The sequence below is a fragment of the Typha angustifolia genome, chromosome 13, assembly GCF_048772165.1.
Source record: "Typha angustifolia cultivar Huaian chromosome 13, ASM4877216v1, whole genome shotgun sequence".
NCBI lineage: Eukaryota > Viridiplantae > Streptophyta > Magnoliopsida > Poales > Typhaceae > Typha > Typha angustifolia.
In genome coordinates this window covers 3,043,556-3,056,566 of record NC_133251.1, presented here as the reverse complement: position 1 = coordinate 3,056,566, position 13,011 = coordinate 3,043,556, and the positions used below count along the sequence as shown (strand labels likewise).

The window sequence follows — 13,011 nt, the reverse complement described above, 5'->3', positions numbered from 1 at the left end:
GCAAGTTGCATGTAATCACTGTCTCTATAATTGTCACCCAATTTATGAGCCCCAAAAAGTACAACCTTTAATATATATGCACATATTCTTCGTTCTCTCTAAGTTAGGTAAATCTTTTTGTTTTGTTTTAAAGTTAGGTAAATCAATGCCTCGCTTTTCGACTAGGATTGATTAAAATTATGTGATGTTTTAGTCCCATTAGATATACAAAGATAAGATGCAAAAGACCTACATACATTTATACGATTTAACCTATATTTAGGATTGAGATTCAGTGCAAAATAGCATGTCTTTTATTGTGTTTTAAGTTTATTAAAAGTATAATATATATTGTTAGTATATTAATACATTAAAAGCTTAAATATCTAACATGTTATCAAAACTTGATTTTTTTAAACATCTAGAGTTTAAATATCATTTCCCTTGATGGCTGTATTTTTAAAATGTGTTAAAAGTATGATATGTATTATTGGTCGGTTACCTAACAATTTAAGGCTTTAGAAAGAATTTGGACACGATCACACATCCAACAATGCATTAATATTAACCTAGATGGGGCATCGAATTTGCTAAACCCTAATATGAAACGGGTGTTGAAACTCAATTCATCCACACCAATCCTTTTCACGTTAGCTGGTTCCTACGTGTGGGACTAACCGTAGCTCACACGTCTAACTTCTTCAAAAGGCTCAAATTAAATGGTTGCAAACTATGACGCAATCTCCTAATCCAAAGCTAAATAGTTGGATTATAACATCATATGAAGCATTACTGTACCTAAAAAAAGAAGAAGAACAAGTCTCCAGTCCTCCTTAATTTGTCGCCGTCGGCAATGGCATACCAAGTCTTTGGGTGGGCCATGCATGCATGCATGGCCACAGTTCTCCGTCTCTATCACCCACCTCACCTCACCTCATGAGCAATTTTAATCTAAATCTTGCAAGCAAATGCTATGTGAACCAGGTTGACGGAGTGCATCGATGGATCGCATGTGTTTAATAATTCTAATCTATGTTTGAAAGTTATATCATTAGATCGTCCAGATCTTCTTCTGGAGGAGGATAACTCTCCTTAAATTTAGGATTCGTAGAAAAAGAGCAAGCGTTTCAGATTAAAGAAAAACTATGGAGTTGCATGAGGAGAATGTGAGGATATATAGAGAGTAAAGAAGAAGAAGAAAAATTAATGTGATCGATGGAGTTATACGCCAAGAGATAGATAGATAGAGGTAGGAGTTTCTTGAAGGTCCACTGTAAGATTAATTAATCTTCTTTCACTTTCTTCTAGTCTTCAGAACAAACTAAGCTTCAACTGATATCAAGCTTAGACTAGGAGAATGGTTCACAATCCTTTTATCTTACTATCATTGAAGAAATCTCCTTCTTCTTTTATCTAACATAATTATTAAAGAAAACTAAGTAGTGCAGCTTATAATCTAGGAATTAATTTACTTAATAATATAGACTCAACTTTGAAGACTGGGTTTGCTGAGAATTTAGTCAAAACTAGTGACGTAATAAATGGAACTTGAACCAGTTTTAGACTTGTAGAAGGCCCAGGGGCATTTTGGGCAACTGGGAGCAGAAAGAGTGGCATTTCTGTAGTTAAACTATATAGCAGGGTCCAAAAGCATCCCCCTTAATACCAACAAGAACAAAAAGATAGAGAGAGAGGAGGAAAGAAAGAGAGAGAATATAGAAAAGCCAGAGAGTAGGTTTGTAGGTATGGGATAGGACAGCTCCCAGAAAACCCCTCTCTCACACACACACACACACACACACACAATCTCTCTCTCTCTCTCTCTCTGCCCCTAAAAATCTTCTCTTTCTCTCTCTCTCTCTCTCTTATTGTTTAAAAAAGTTGGAGTCCTGCTTTTGGTGGAGAACCAGATGCTTTAGGATGTGTGAGTGGGTTGTGTTTTCATCTCTCTTATTGTTTTCTCCTGCCAATTACTCACTCTCCTTCTGTGTGTGAGAAGGAATAGAAAGAAAAAAGAGAAAAGAAAAGAAAAAACTCTTCTTTCTTTCTCTCTCTTTCCTCTCTCACATTTGGAGCCCTTGAAGTAACTCTCAAAACCCACCTCCCATGGCCTACCAGCTTATTAATGACTTTGCTTGCAGTTGGGATCCATGAGAGAGGGCAACAAGGCTTGAAGGTGAAGGCTTTGGTTGAGTGACTCTGTGGCCTCTCTCTCTTTCTCTCTCTTCCAATCTATTATTGGGTTGCTCTCTTTGGTTCTATGAGAGGATTCATTGAAAGCCAAACTAGTTTGGTCCTGAACTTGGATTTTTGTTTTGTTTTTTCTTGGATCTTTTTTTTTTTTCCTTTGGTGTGACTGCATCCTGGGTAGGATCTGCCGTGTCCTTTTTAGATCTTTAATTTGAAGGCCCCCTCTCAAGATGGGTTTAATTTCTTTGTGATTGGCCTCTGATTATACGACCCAAGGGAGGGGCTTTTGACGGCATCTCTACTGTGTCTTTGATTTCTCCTTTGCTTAACTGAAGAAGCTTTCATGGGGATTCTACAGCCTCCTTTCTCCTTCTCTCTTCTTTGTGATATAAGAAATTTGCTTCCCATGAGCTGATATTTCATGTAATGGCTCCAAAGCAAGTTCTTCTTTTTTCCTCCTTTCTGGCCTTCAAACATTCAATCTGCTCACTACTTCAATATGAGCTTCAAGATCTCCGAACACCTCCTTTTGGCCACATAAAATGATACTTCTGGAAGTTCCCCCCCTTCCCCTCACCTTTGATCTTTTGAACCTTTTCTTGAAATCATGGTTTGAAGCCCTAAGATCATCCAACCTTGAGTACATAAAATGATGTATTTTGGGTTTTATCTTTTCCTCTTACAAGCTCCTATTATCTTCTGTCTAATAACCATTTCTATCACCTTTCAGGCATCCAATCAGGTGAGGAGGTCAAAAAAGGAGGACCTGTGCTCTTTTGTGGGGGTGCTGGAGTCTTGATGCTTGCTTTGTTACCTTGAGGGTTTGTTTGGGAGCCTAATTAAGTCCTTTGTTATGCTGGAGGCTAAGCATAAGAGCAGGCCCAGGTGCAGAAGAGCTATTGGGCTAGTACTACTGTTGGAAGATCTGGGGAAATTTGAGAGAAGCTCTCCTTCAGATGTTATCCATTGATCACCCACCAGATCCCTCATGTTCTTCCAAGCTTTCAGTACTGAAAACTGATGAGGGGGATTCTGAAGATCTTGCCTTCCAAGAGGCAGATCCACCACACCTTGGTGGCACCCCAACCCCCAATTTCTCTATAAGGTAAACAGTTCTTTTCCAAATAGTTTTGTTCACCACTTGCAAATCTTTTAGGGTAGGGAGCTAAATCTTCAGAGATCTAGCCATTCATCTGGAAAGTGGTCACCTTTTTGGCCACCAACTTGGTGGCATATGTGTTAATCCATGATGACAGATGCCTATAGTATTTGCCTAGTTTGTGCTTCTAAGTTTTGATTCATTCAGTTAAACAGATTGCTGAAAGGTAATTGGCGAAGCAGCATATGATATAGTTCGAGTTGGTTCATAGTAAAACTCCGATGGACATCCATAATAGATCTGTTATGTCATGCGTTGTTTAAAGCTGTCAACACTATATAATTTGTGGCCTTCATTTGCATTGAGCTTGATCGTATAGATGTGTCTGTTTGGTTTCAGAAATTATGTTTCTGCATCGAGGAGCAAAGGCATTGGGACTAGTTGGCCATTTCGTCCACAACTCTTGCAACTTTGCCTGAAGCATGGCGTCAAATATTTATTGCCACCTTTTGAACCTCCTAAGTTGGTGAGAGGACAGTCTCGTCATAAGGACAAACAACTTGGTCAAGTTGTTGCCCGTTCAGAAGCTGGACAATTTTCACCCAATTTGGACCTGCTTGAGCCTAAACATGGTGGCCTATCAGATGATGAGCAAAAAGATTTTAGATGCCAGTCATGTTTGCCACCAGATAGACTGGTCATAGGGTGTTTAGATCATTCTCCATACCCATCAACTGAGGACGGAAAATCAACCGTCAACCAAGGAGACAGTTTTGGTGAACTGATCCATAGCGATGCCAAAACTGCGACTGCTGTGACAAGTGATGATCAAACTGAAGGGGTTTCTGTTCAGATCGATCAACACCTAAGGCCAGTGTCTTTAAATTACAGTGTGTCAGAAGTAAACCCAGAGGTAGAGGTTGCTGAACCTGCTTCATGGCCCCAGAAGCTCAAAGAACAGCATGAACCACTCAAAAAGAATTGCAGATTGGTAGTCAAGTTGGGTTCAATAGCAGATACCAGCCAAGGAGAAGACCTAGTATCTAATTCTAGCACTGTATCAGATCCTATGGCTTCGAAAATTTGTCCTGTTTGTAAAGTATTTTCCTCCACGTCAAACACCACTTTAAATGCTCATATAGACCAGTGTCTTTCTGTGGAGTCCAATAGCAAGCAGGCTGTATCAAACTTCTTGAAACCAAAGGTTAAACCAGCAAAGAAGAGATCAATGGTGGACATTTACATTACAGCACCCCATAGCACCCTTGAGGACCTTGACAGGAGGAATGGCACTAACTGGGCTTTAGAATTGGCTTCGGTTGCAGCAGTCAAGGAGGTTAGGGCAGAGACTCAAAGGCCAAAATTATTGCCACAGGAATCTAGTGATAGTAAATGTGAAGGAGCAGTCTATGTTGATTCGAATGGCATCAAACTTCGAATTTTGTCCAAGTTCAATGATATGCCACCATTTGTGTCGCAAAAGGAACTTAAACCGAAGAATAATGTAAAATGCAATGAAAGTAAGAATATTTTGATCAGCACGAAAAAACACCTCAGACCAAAATACTCGAAGAACAAGAAGCTGAAGGTGCATGAAAAGAAACTTTGGTCATCCAAGCTTTTAAAAGCCAAGGTATGTGGTTCCCTTATTCTTTTTGATACTACATATTTCTTATATGTGATCTTCCCTAGATTTCTGCAAGTTTATCCCTTGTACTCTCAAGCAAATTGAGGCCATATTTTATGGAGCTTAGTGCACTTTTTATCTTAACCTCATGAAAGTTTGTGCTATTTATCAACTTTCGCAAATCATGTTGAAAAGGTGAGTAGGCATTGTAGAAAAGGAAAAATATGTTCCTAACAACCTCAAGTGATACACAGGATTGTTCCCTATTACATTTTATGCACTAATGCACTGTCTTATTCCTGACTACTTTTCATTTTTTTCTTGATCCTATTGACTTTAGTTTTATGCTTGACGTCTATTTCTTGGAAAAAAATTCAGCTTGTTCAATTTTAGAAACATCCATATCTAACTTTCGACTTCTTGGTGTGCAAAGTAACTTACTTGCTTCAGTAGTCTTCCTATTTTAATACAAATTTTGACTTTTAGGGGACTTAGTAATTATCTTAACAGTCTCTTTAGACATATTTTTATCATAACAGTGTTCCTAGGCATATTATGTCAAAAAAGAAGTTTACTAGGTTAGATTGTGTCTTCTGAGCCACAATTTTGTATGCTGATAGCATATTCCACTAATTCAGGCACAACGAGAAGGAGACAAAGACATTCATCAGAAGGAAGAGTCATTAACAGATTTTTCAAATGCTCCAGAACAATCCATAAGCAGTGTATCTGCTACTCTAAAGCAGTGGGTGTGCTCTAAACGCTCAGATCTTCGAAAAAAAATGAACAGTAAAGGCAATCATAGAACCATGAAGAATCTGGTACCTGCAACTAAGCAATTGGGTGATAATATCCAGTTATATTCAGATAACTTTCCTGCTGTGGAAGGCCACAGGGTACAATTTTGTAGGCTATCTGAAGACATAGTGACTTCTCAAAAAGCTAGGAATGTTGATTTCCTGTCCAGCCCAGTTCATTCCATGGATGCCGAAATGGAAATTTCTCCAAACCCACATGTTTCTAACTATAGACAGTCAATGAAAGTTACTTCTGCAGCCAAAGCTCTAACCCAGAAATCATCTAGATCATCAGAGCTTTCAATCTCTTCTACAGAAAGAAAAAGTAAGAAGATTAACATGTGCAAAAAAGACAAGTATGATAATCCTTATAACATGACAATGACACCTGATTGTACTCCTCCTTCAGCTAAATGCCAGAAAAGCTATGCTTTGGAGAAGAAGTTCCAAGCTAGAAGTCCATCCTTCTCACTAGAAGCATTAAATGTTGTACGAAGCAACAAAAGAAGTACATCTAAAACATTCCGCAGGCACAGAATGATGTCAAGGACTGTCAAACAAGGAGAAGAAATTTTATCTACTCTCACTGGGGAAACGCATGGCTCTTTTGAAAATCTGGATGTTGACATCGCATATGCAAACAAAAAGATGAGGACTCGTCATTCTAATATCTTTAAGTGTCATATACGTTCTGGAACAGGGAATATTTCTGACCATGCCATTACTTGTGGAAATGATGTGCGGGAATCTGAACAAAGAGAAGACGGAAGCAAAGCAGACTGGGGACATAGTATGATGACGAATCCACCTCTGGATTCTGAATGCCATGATCCTGAAAATGAGATGCAAATTGAGAACTTGGCTGCTAGAGGTAATCTAACTGACTCTTCTATTGAAATTATCAGTGTAGATCTTGCAACCACTGTACCTGTGAACTTGGAGGCGCATTATCAGACTTGCTCTGTAATTGAACCCCCTGGAGAACCAATAATTCAACAACCTTATGATCAGCAAGTGGTATGTCATGCTCATGTATCCTCCAATGAGGTTGTTGACAAAGATTTCCAATTGTTAACTAACATGGAATTCAGAAGGGAGAAAGAATCTTTTGTAGTTGAGGCCACAGATTGTCAAGTTGGTCTGGCATCAATCCAAGAATTCAGTGCTTGTTTGACTAGTCATCATGGAGGAATGGACTTTAAAAATTCCAGAGATAACTCATCAATAACCTCAAATAGGGAAGCCTCAAATCATGACTCTGGCATTGCATTTGATGGGGATTCATTAGAATCTCCAGCTTCAACTGCCTCAATAAGGCCTTTTCCATCTTTAAATGACTTCACATTCACGGAGTCAGAGTCAGACTTGTTGATAGGAGGTGGTGCTGTTCAAGATAAGTTTGGTTTGCCACTGATATCCACAGAAAGTATAAGAAGATCTGATGAAGGGAATGCAGAGAGCATGAATCAGGAAGTCAAGGCAATTCTTCATGTAGACAACTATGAACAGCTTTCTGATGATAAGCCCTTTTGCTGCTCATGCAGGGAGAGCCTTTCCGATGAGTCTCAAATTTTGAAGCAAAGTGCTACATTAGCTTCTAAAGGAAAGCGGGTTTCCAGGTTACACATCAATCCAAGAACCTCTTCCTCTTTTACTTACCAAATTCTGAGAACAGATACGATGACCACTTCTTGCTTGGAATCACCTACTCAATCCATTTCTAACAAACCTTCATCAGAATCTGCTGTAAGTGCCCCAGCTTGCACCAATGCAGGTTCCCTGAACCCATCACCTAAAACTGAGGTTCCATCACCTTCAAATCCTATACTTCGATTGATGGGTAAGGATTTGCTGGTGATGAACAAAGAAGAGAATGCACAACCTCATACTCCAACTTTAGACTACCTTGGTGGAAAATCTGTCTCTCCTCTTGGTTTTGCACCATCAAACAATGTATGGAAACAGGAGAACTTCCAGTACCATCATCTCAGCGGGTCTGAAGTCATTGACCAGGCTCCATCAATGGCTAATCAACAAATTTCTGCGGCTCAATTTCAGAACGGTTTGATGATGCAACCTGATCAACATTCTCTACCTGAGAAGTCGCACAAAAAGCCAATTCTGCCATGCTGCATGCCTCACATGATGAAGGAGGAAATTCTGAATGATGACTCACCTGGAACAAGTGCTTCACCAACAAATATCTCAGTGTCGAATCCTACACCATCAACACCTTTCTGCTTTCCAATCCAGACAATTTTGTCTAATGATGTCTCAGGTGGAACCAGACCCTTGTTTCCAAATCTTCACCTGAAGCGAGGAAGCAATGCAGACCGCCCGGTTCCTTTTATTTCAAGCCCTTCTATTTTCCAGTCTCCAGCAGGTCACATGAGACCTTTTATATATTACTCGCAGACCTTGCACTGATCATACCTCAAAACAATACTTTTGCCACAGAAGCTTCATTTCAAGTTTCAGTTAGCAGCCATCTTCATAGCCTCTGTGTTTTACTTGAATTTATGCAACTTCCAAACCATGGCTGGCCAATATTCAAGTATGTTTTAGGATGGTCAGTTTATAGTCGCAGGAAGCATCGTCCAGTGAAGCTGGTGGTATCTAACCGTCAGGAGTTTTGAAATAGGTAGGTGTCCTATTTTATTACAGTAAATCTATGCTTGTTTGAATATAAAACCCTCTTTGAAATTCCACTAGTTTCGTTCAAAGAATGCAACTGTAAATTCATGAATCCGAGTATTCCCTTGGCGATGCAGTTGAAGTCTCCTATCGAATAATCCATCCATTGCATCTCCTGTGCCTTTTTTTTTTTTACTACTGGCAGTGTTGTTCCACTAATTTGTTCATGATGGCCAGTTTTGCTGCTGTTGTTCCTCTAGTTTTGAGGACCCAATGATTCTTTCCTCGTGCGAAAGCAGCAGTTACAATTGACTAATAAGAACAATGTTCGTTGCATGGCAAACTGTTGACATGAGAACAGATTCATCAGACCTTTACACTTGCTGGGAAAATTCAACCATGCATAAAGAAACAAAATCTACCAAATCTTATCAAGACAAAAAGCCTCCATGACGAAGTTAATCGACTTGAGTTTGACGCGAATGTCCAACGTTTTTTAGGCAGAGGCTAGATGAATTACGAGGAACTTTCCTGGGAAATAGTCTCATAGGACTAGAATGCTGTTTTGCTTTAAATGGAGGGTGTTATTTGTAAAAATTCCCGGCAGACTCATGGAGCAGATCGCCTGCAGTCCCTGTTCGCAGGAATGCGCTGCATACGATCTGCAGCCAATAAATGAGGGGTCCAAGTCCCTATGTATTCATTCACTCACCGCCTCCGCCTCCGCCTCCAGTCCCCGAATAGGTTATCCATCAAATGACGTATTCGTCCGCTTATTCTAAGCCGTATTCTCTCTCTTCCACCCCCCCTCTATTCTTCCACTTCGTGGATTCCTTGGTTTCTTAATCCCCGGAACCCTAGTTGGACGATCTTTCTCGATCTTGATGAAAATTTTGCAAGCGAATTGTTGTAATTTGCTTACTTATTCTGGGAATTTCCTTTTCCGAGCTCTGCTCCTGTGCTTGGGCTAGTATCTTTTGGGAGTTTTGTTATGGATTCGGAGGATGAGGGCTCTCAATCGAGTTCTCGAGAGGGGAAGGAGCGAGAAAACCTAGAAAAAGTCGGATCTTTGGGTGGAATTGAGGTGGAGGGCGATTGGGATTCGGGTACTAAAGGGCGATCTCAGATCGAAACAGGGGATGGGGATAAGATCCGAGGGGAATCTATAGAGAATGGTGATGAAATTGGAGGGAAGTATTCGGCGATGGGATCGCCTTCGACTGCTTCTGCGGGGTCGAATCCATCACCCAAGAAGGGGTATGGATTGAAGAAATGGAGACGAATAAGACGAGATTTGAATAAGGAGGGATCTAGTGGAATCGATTCTTCTTCAATTCACAAGCGTCGGCTCTCACTTCCGGAGCCTTCGAAAGGTCGCATGGAGATTAAGGAGAAGAGTGATGCGGAAGACGAGAGCCCGGCCGGTTCGGTGGAGTCAGGAATTATGGAAAGGCCTCAGCTTGCGGTTGCCCCAGGGGATTTAGATCCTGACCTTGGATTATTAGTGGCAGCCACTGGATTCAGTGTAGGTGTTGACTCAGATAACAGTGAGGATCGTAATAGCAGGTCATCTACTGCTGCCAGTGGATTAGGGAGGGAGAGAAGCAGAATGAAGAGCTCACAACAGAGGGGTCCTCGCGGAAGAGGAGGGGTAGATGTTGGTAAGAAATCTAGAGGAAGTCAAGCTAAAGCTCAGGTGGAGAGTTTGCATTCTAGTGTCGGTTCCGACTCGAGAACCGACGAAGCAGCTTTAATGCGGCAAGGTAGTGTGATTAGTAATGGAAAGCAAAGTGAAATGTCTGTAAACTATGATGGAGGGCAGACTGATGAAGGTCCAAAAAGTGAGGAGGGCCTCTCAGCTTATTATGAAGAAAATGGTGGCACTGGGAGTCCCTTGAGGGAGGATATAGATGCAGATCCGCAGGAAAAGAATGCTGAAAAGAGTGAGAGCAGTCAATCGGATGTCGACCCTTTTGTTCAATCGATTGTTATGCTTCAGACGGTGCAGGAAGCACTTGAAAGTGGTAAGATATTCTTATTTTGTTTTTGCTTTCTTGTCTTTCGTGTAAATGTCATTTGATGGTATTTTTAGTCTATTCGTTTCTACTGGAAAGTTTCTTGGATGTTTGACAGAGGAAAATGTGTTCATTTTGTTACAATCATGAAGAAGAATTGCAGATAATATTCAGAATAAAATATACTTTTAATCTGATTGTTAGTGATACCTTCCTTTGGCCACTACATTTCAATTTGTCATGATTTCTATTTTATGAAATTTCATGCTTCTTTTTTTCTTTTTTCGTCTTTTGTCCAGCTAATGTTGATCAATATCATGGCAAGAAAGTTACTCTATCATTTCATTATAGATTGATGCTTCAATTTTGAAAGTTTCATGTTTACTGCTTGTTCTGTGGTTTTGGCTTATTGCAATCTATAAACTTTCAAGCTTTTGATTTGCATTATATTAGTGCCTTTTGCTACCATCTAGATCTGTTCAGCTCTTTTTATAAGGCATACTTTTTAATTTTCTTAAATCTCTCATCTGTATGGAGTCTGTATAAGGTAATAGTTGCTTCTATGTATATATATATACAGAGATCTGTGAAACCTTTCAAAGGAAAAAAGATGACTTATCAAAACAGCTGTAGTTAATTTCTCTGTTCCTCAAGTTCCAATTCTTTATCAATAATTTCCCAGATAACTATACTGAAATAAACTTTCCTGAGCCTACTGAGGGGGGAATATTGGTAATCAATCCAAGCTGTCATGTACTTTATCTTTAAAAATTAATTGAATCATTTGAAAGAAAATGATCAGTTGCATTGCTCTTTTATAGCATTCTGGTATGAGAGATAAATTCTTAGGTCATTACTCATAAGCATGGAAGATGGAGAGAAGAGAGGAAGAAAGAAAATTGAACACTACTTTCTTTTAGGTTTTTCTGTCTTAAGAATTTGTGATTGTGGACAGCTAAATAAATGCTCTTTGACAGCAATATAGCAATGCTCGTCTTTTTTTCATTTTCTCTCAAGTTCTTTGGTAATATGTTTTGTGGAACTGTGTATTGTTTTCTGTACATTATTGAATTCTATTTATCTGTATTTTAGTTTCCGTACACTAGATTAATCCATGTAGGTGTTTATGTAGTTTGTACATGAAAATGATCCATGTAACCAAGGATAAAAAAAAAAACTGACCTGGAGTTTTACTAAGAAAACTGCCAGCAGGTTTTGTGACATATAAGACATATTATTACTCGACCCAATTCATTCTTAATATGATTGAGCTCATAATTTGTATGAGTTTATATATGCACTGCTTGCTGTTGTGAAAATTGCAAGCATTGCAGCTTGTGAGAATTAGGCACACCATGTCAACCATAACTAATAGTATTAATGCCTCCATTTATAACTTGCAACTGTTTATGCTCAAAGGAAACTTGTTGATGACAATATGATCTGTTATTTGTGGTATATTCAATTCAGAGATCCAAAAGCTGGTGGAAATTGGAAAAGAACCAATGTTTGATGACTTTGATGGCCATTATGAAGAAACAGTAAGGAGTAACTCATCAAGTTTTGAAGCTCATGTAGTTGAATTGAATCAAGAGAGGAAGCATTTTGAGGAGAAGCTGGAAAAAGCATCAGCTTCTATCAAGGCAAAGGAGTCTATAGTGCTTGAGCTTGAAGGGCTCCTCGACAGAAACCATTTACCAAAGCTGAGAATAGAGAGCACTGAACTTCAAGAGAAGTGCAAAGAGTTGGAGGCAGAGCTTGACTCCCTGATAGAGAAGAAAATGGAAGCGGAGATTGAGTGTCTGATCATGACAAGAACAACTCAGAGCTGCAAGCTCCTGGCTGAAGATCAGATTGCTCTCTTTGAAGAGCAGAAATCTCTAGCCAATAATCATATGCAGATGATGCTTAAGCTACAAGACACTGAAAACAGGGCTATCATGTTAAAAGATCAGGCAGAGAAACTAGAGGCTCAATGCAAAGAAATATCTGGGACCGCAGAGGTCTTGAAGCTGCAGAATAGAGCTTGTAAAGCCTCTCTCTTTTGTTTCATTCAGTTGATAATGTTTTGTATCATCTTAGGGATATTCTTCATGCAGCTCTTGCCCCAATCCAGTGAGATTGTACCCACTTGATTTTGTAGAGGCAGCCATGATGTAGTTTTACATATTTGGAGAATTCTTGTGTAAGATACTGGGGCAGAATGAACTTACTTGTTGCCTTTGAATAATCTTTAGTACTTCTGAATTAATCAAGTGTTTTACTGATCCAACCATTTTCTCTTTTAATCCTGAATGTGGATCCGTGTACAGAAGTGCGGAAAGCTAATCAGTTTGCACTCCTAGTCAATGGAGTATTTCTGACGATCTGATGTTATTCTCTACGTCGGTAGTTTTATCTGATTCTCTATTTTGTGGAAAGGTATTGCTTATCTGCTAAAGAATCATCATTCTTGGTTTAAATCAGTCTTGGGTGACGGTTAAGTTCTTTTTGTTTCGACAAGCAATTGCAGTGCCTTATGACTGATGCACAAGAGAAAAGGTTTGTCCAGATATTTGTCTTTTAACTCAGAGAAAGCCGCATATTAACGCAACTCTACTTGGCTTGGTGCTCCAGATCAATCTTTCACTTGTCAGCCCTTTTGGTTTTGTTCTTGGTTTACAATTATTT

General features: G+C 39.5%; 2 protein-coding genes across 7 annotated transcripts; both read left to right on the top strand.

Annotated features, from left to right (window-relative positions):
• The first annotated feature begins 1,725 nt into the window (after nt 1–1,725).
• Nucleotides 1,726–8,438, top strand: LOC140773615 (uncharacterized). 6 transcript variants are annotated; one of them, XM_073116264.1, is made up of 5 exons: nt 1,726–2,155; nt 2,900–3,274; nt 3,668–4,901; nt 5,534–6,017; nt 6,102–8,438. In XM_073116264.1, exons 2-5 carry the CDS (start codon nt 3,126–3,128, stop codon nt 8,117–8,119), a joined length of 3,885 nt encoding a protein of 1,294 aa, XP_072972365.1. In that variant the 5' UTR covers nt 1,726–2,155; nt 2,900–3,125; the 3' UTR covers nt 8,120–8,438. The 6 variants fall into 6 exon arrangements, with proteins under 6 accessions (XP_072972365.1, XP_072972363.1, XP_072972360.1 ...); XM_073116262.1 differs by having other exon boundaries at nt 1,727–1,903; nt 5,534–8,438; XM_073116259.1 differs by having other exon boundaries at nt 1,727–2,155; nt 5,534–8,438.
• A 141-nt stretch (nt 8,439–8,579) lies between these two features.
• Nucleotides 8,580–12,592, top strand: LOC140773616 (WPP domain-interacting protein 1-like). Its single transcript, XM_073116265.1, has 2 exons — nt 8,580–10,350; nt 11,812–12,592. Exons 1-2 carry the CDS (start codon nt 9,318–9,320, stop codon nt 12,474–12,476), a joined length of 1,698 nt encoding a protein of 565 aa, XP_072972366.1. The 5' UTR covers nt 8,580–9,317; the 3' UTR covers nt 12,477–12,592.
• The last annotated feature ends 419 nt before the right edge of the window (nt 12,593–13,011 follow it).

Excerpts from the sequence above, each read along its gene's own strand:
- LOC140773615 (XM_073116262.1), top strand. The coding sequence starts at position 3,126 with ATGTTATCCATTGATCACCCACCAGATCCCTCATGTTCTTCCAAGCTT. Across the intron at positions 3,275-3,667 it reads ACCCCCAATTTCTCTATAAG|AAATTATGTTTCTGCATCGA; the intron begins GTAAACAGTTCT and ends GTTTGGTTTCAG. Across the intron at positions 4,902-5,533 it reads CCAAGCTTTTAAAAGCCAAG|GCACAACGAGAAGGAGACAA; the intron begins GTATGTGGTTCC and ends CCACTAATTCAG.
- LOC140773616 (XM_073116265.1), top strand. The coding sequence starts at position 9,318 with ATGGATTCGGAGGATGAGGGCTCTCAATCGAGTTCTCGAGAGGGGAAG. Across the intron at positions 10,351-11,811 it reads GCAGGAAGCACTTGAAAGTG|AGATCCAAAAGCTGGTGGAA; the intron begins GTAAGATATTCT and ends TATTCAATTCAG.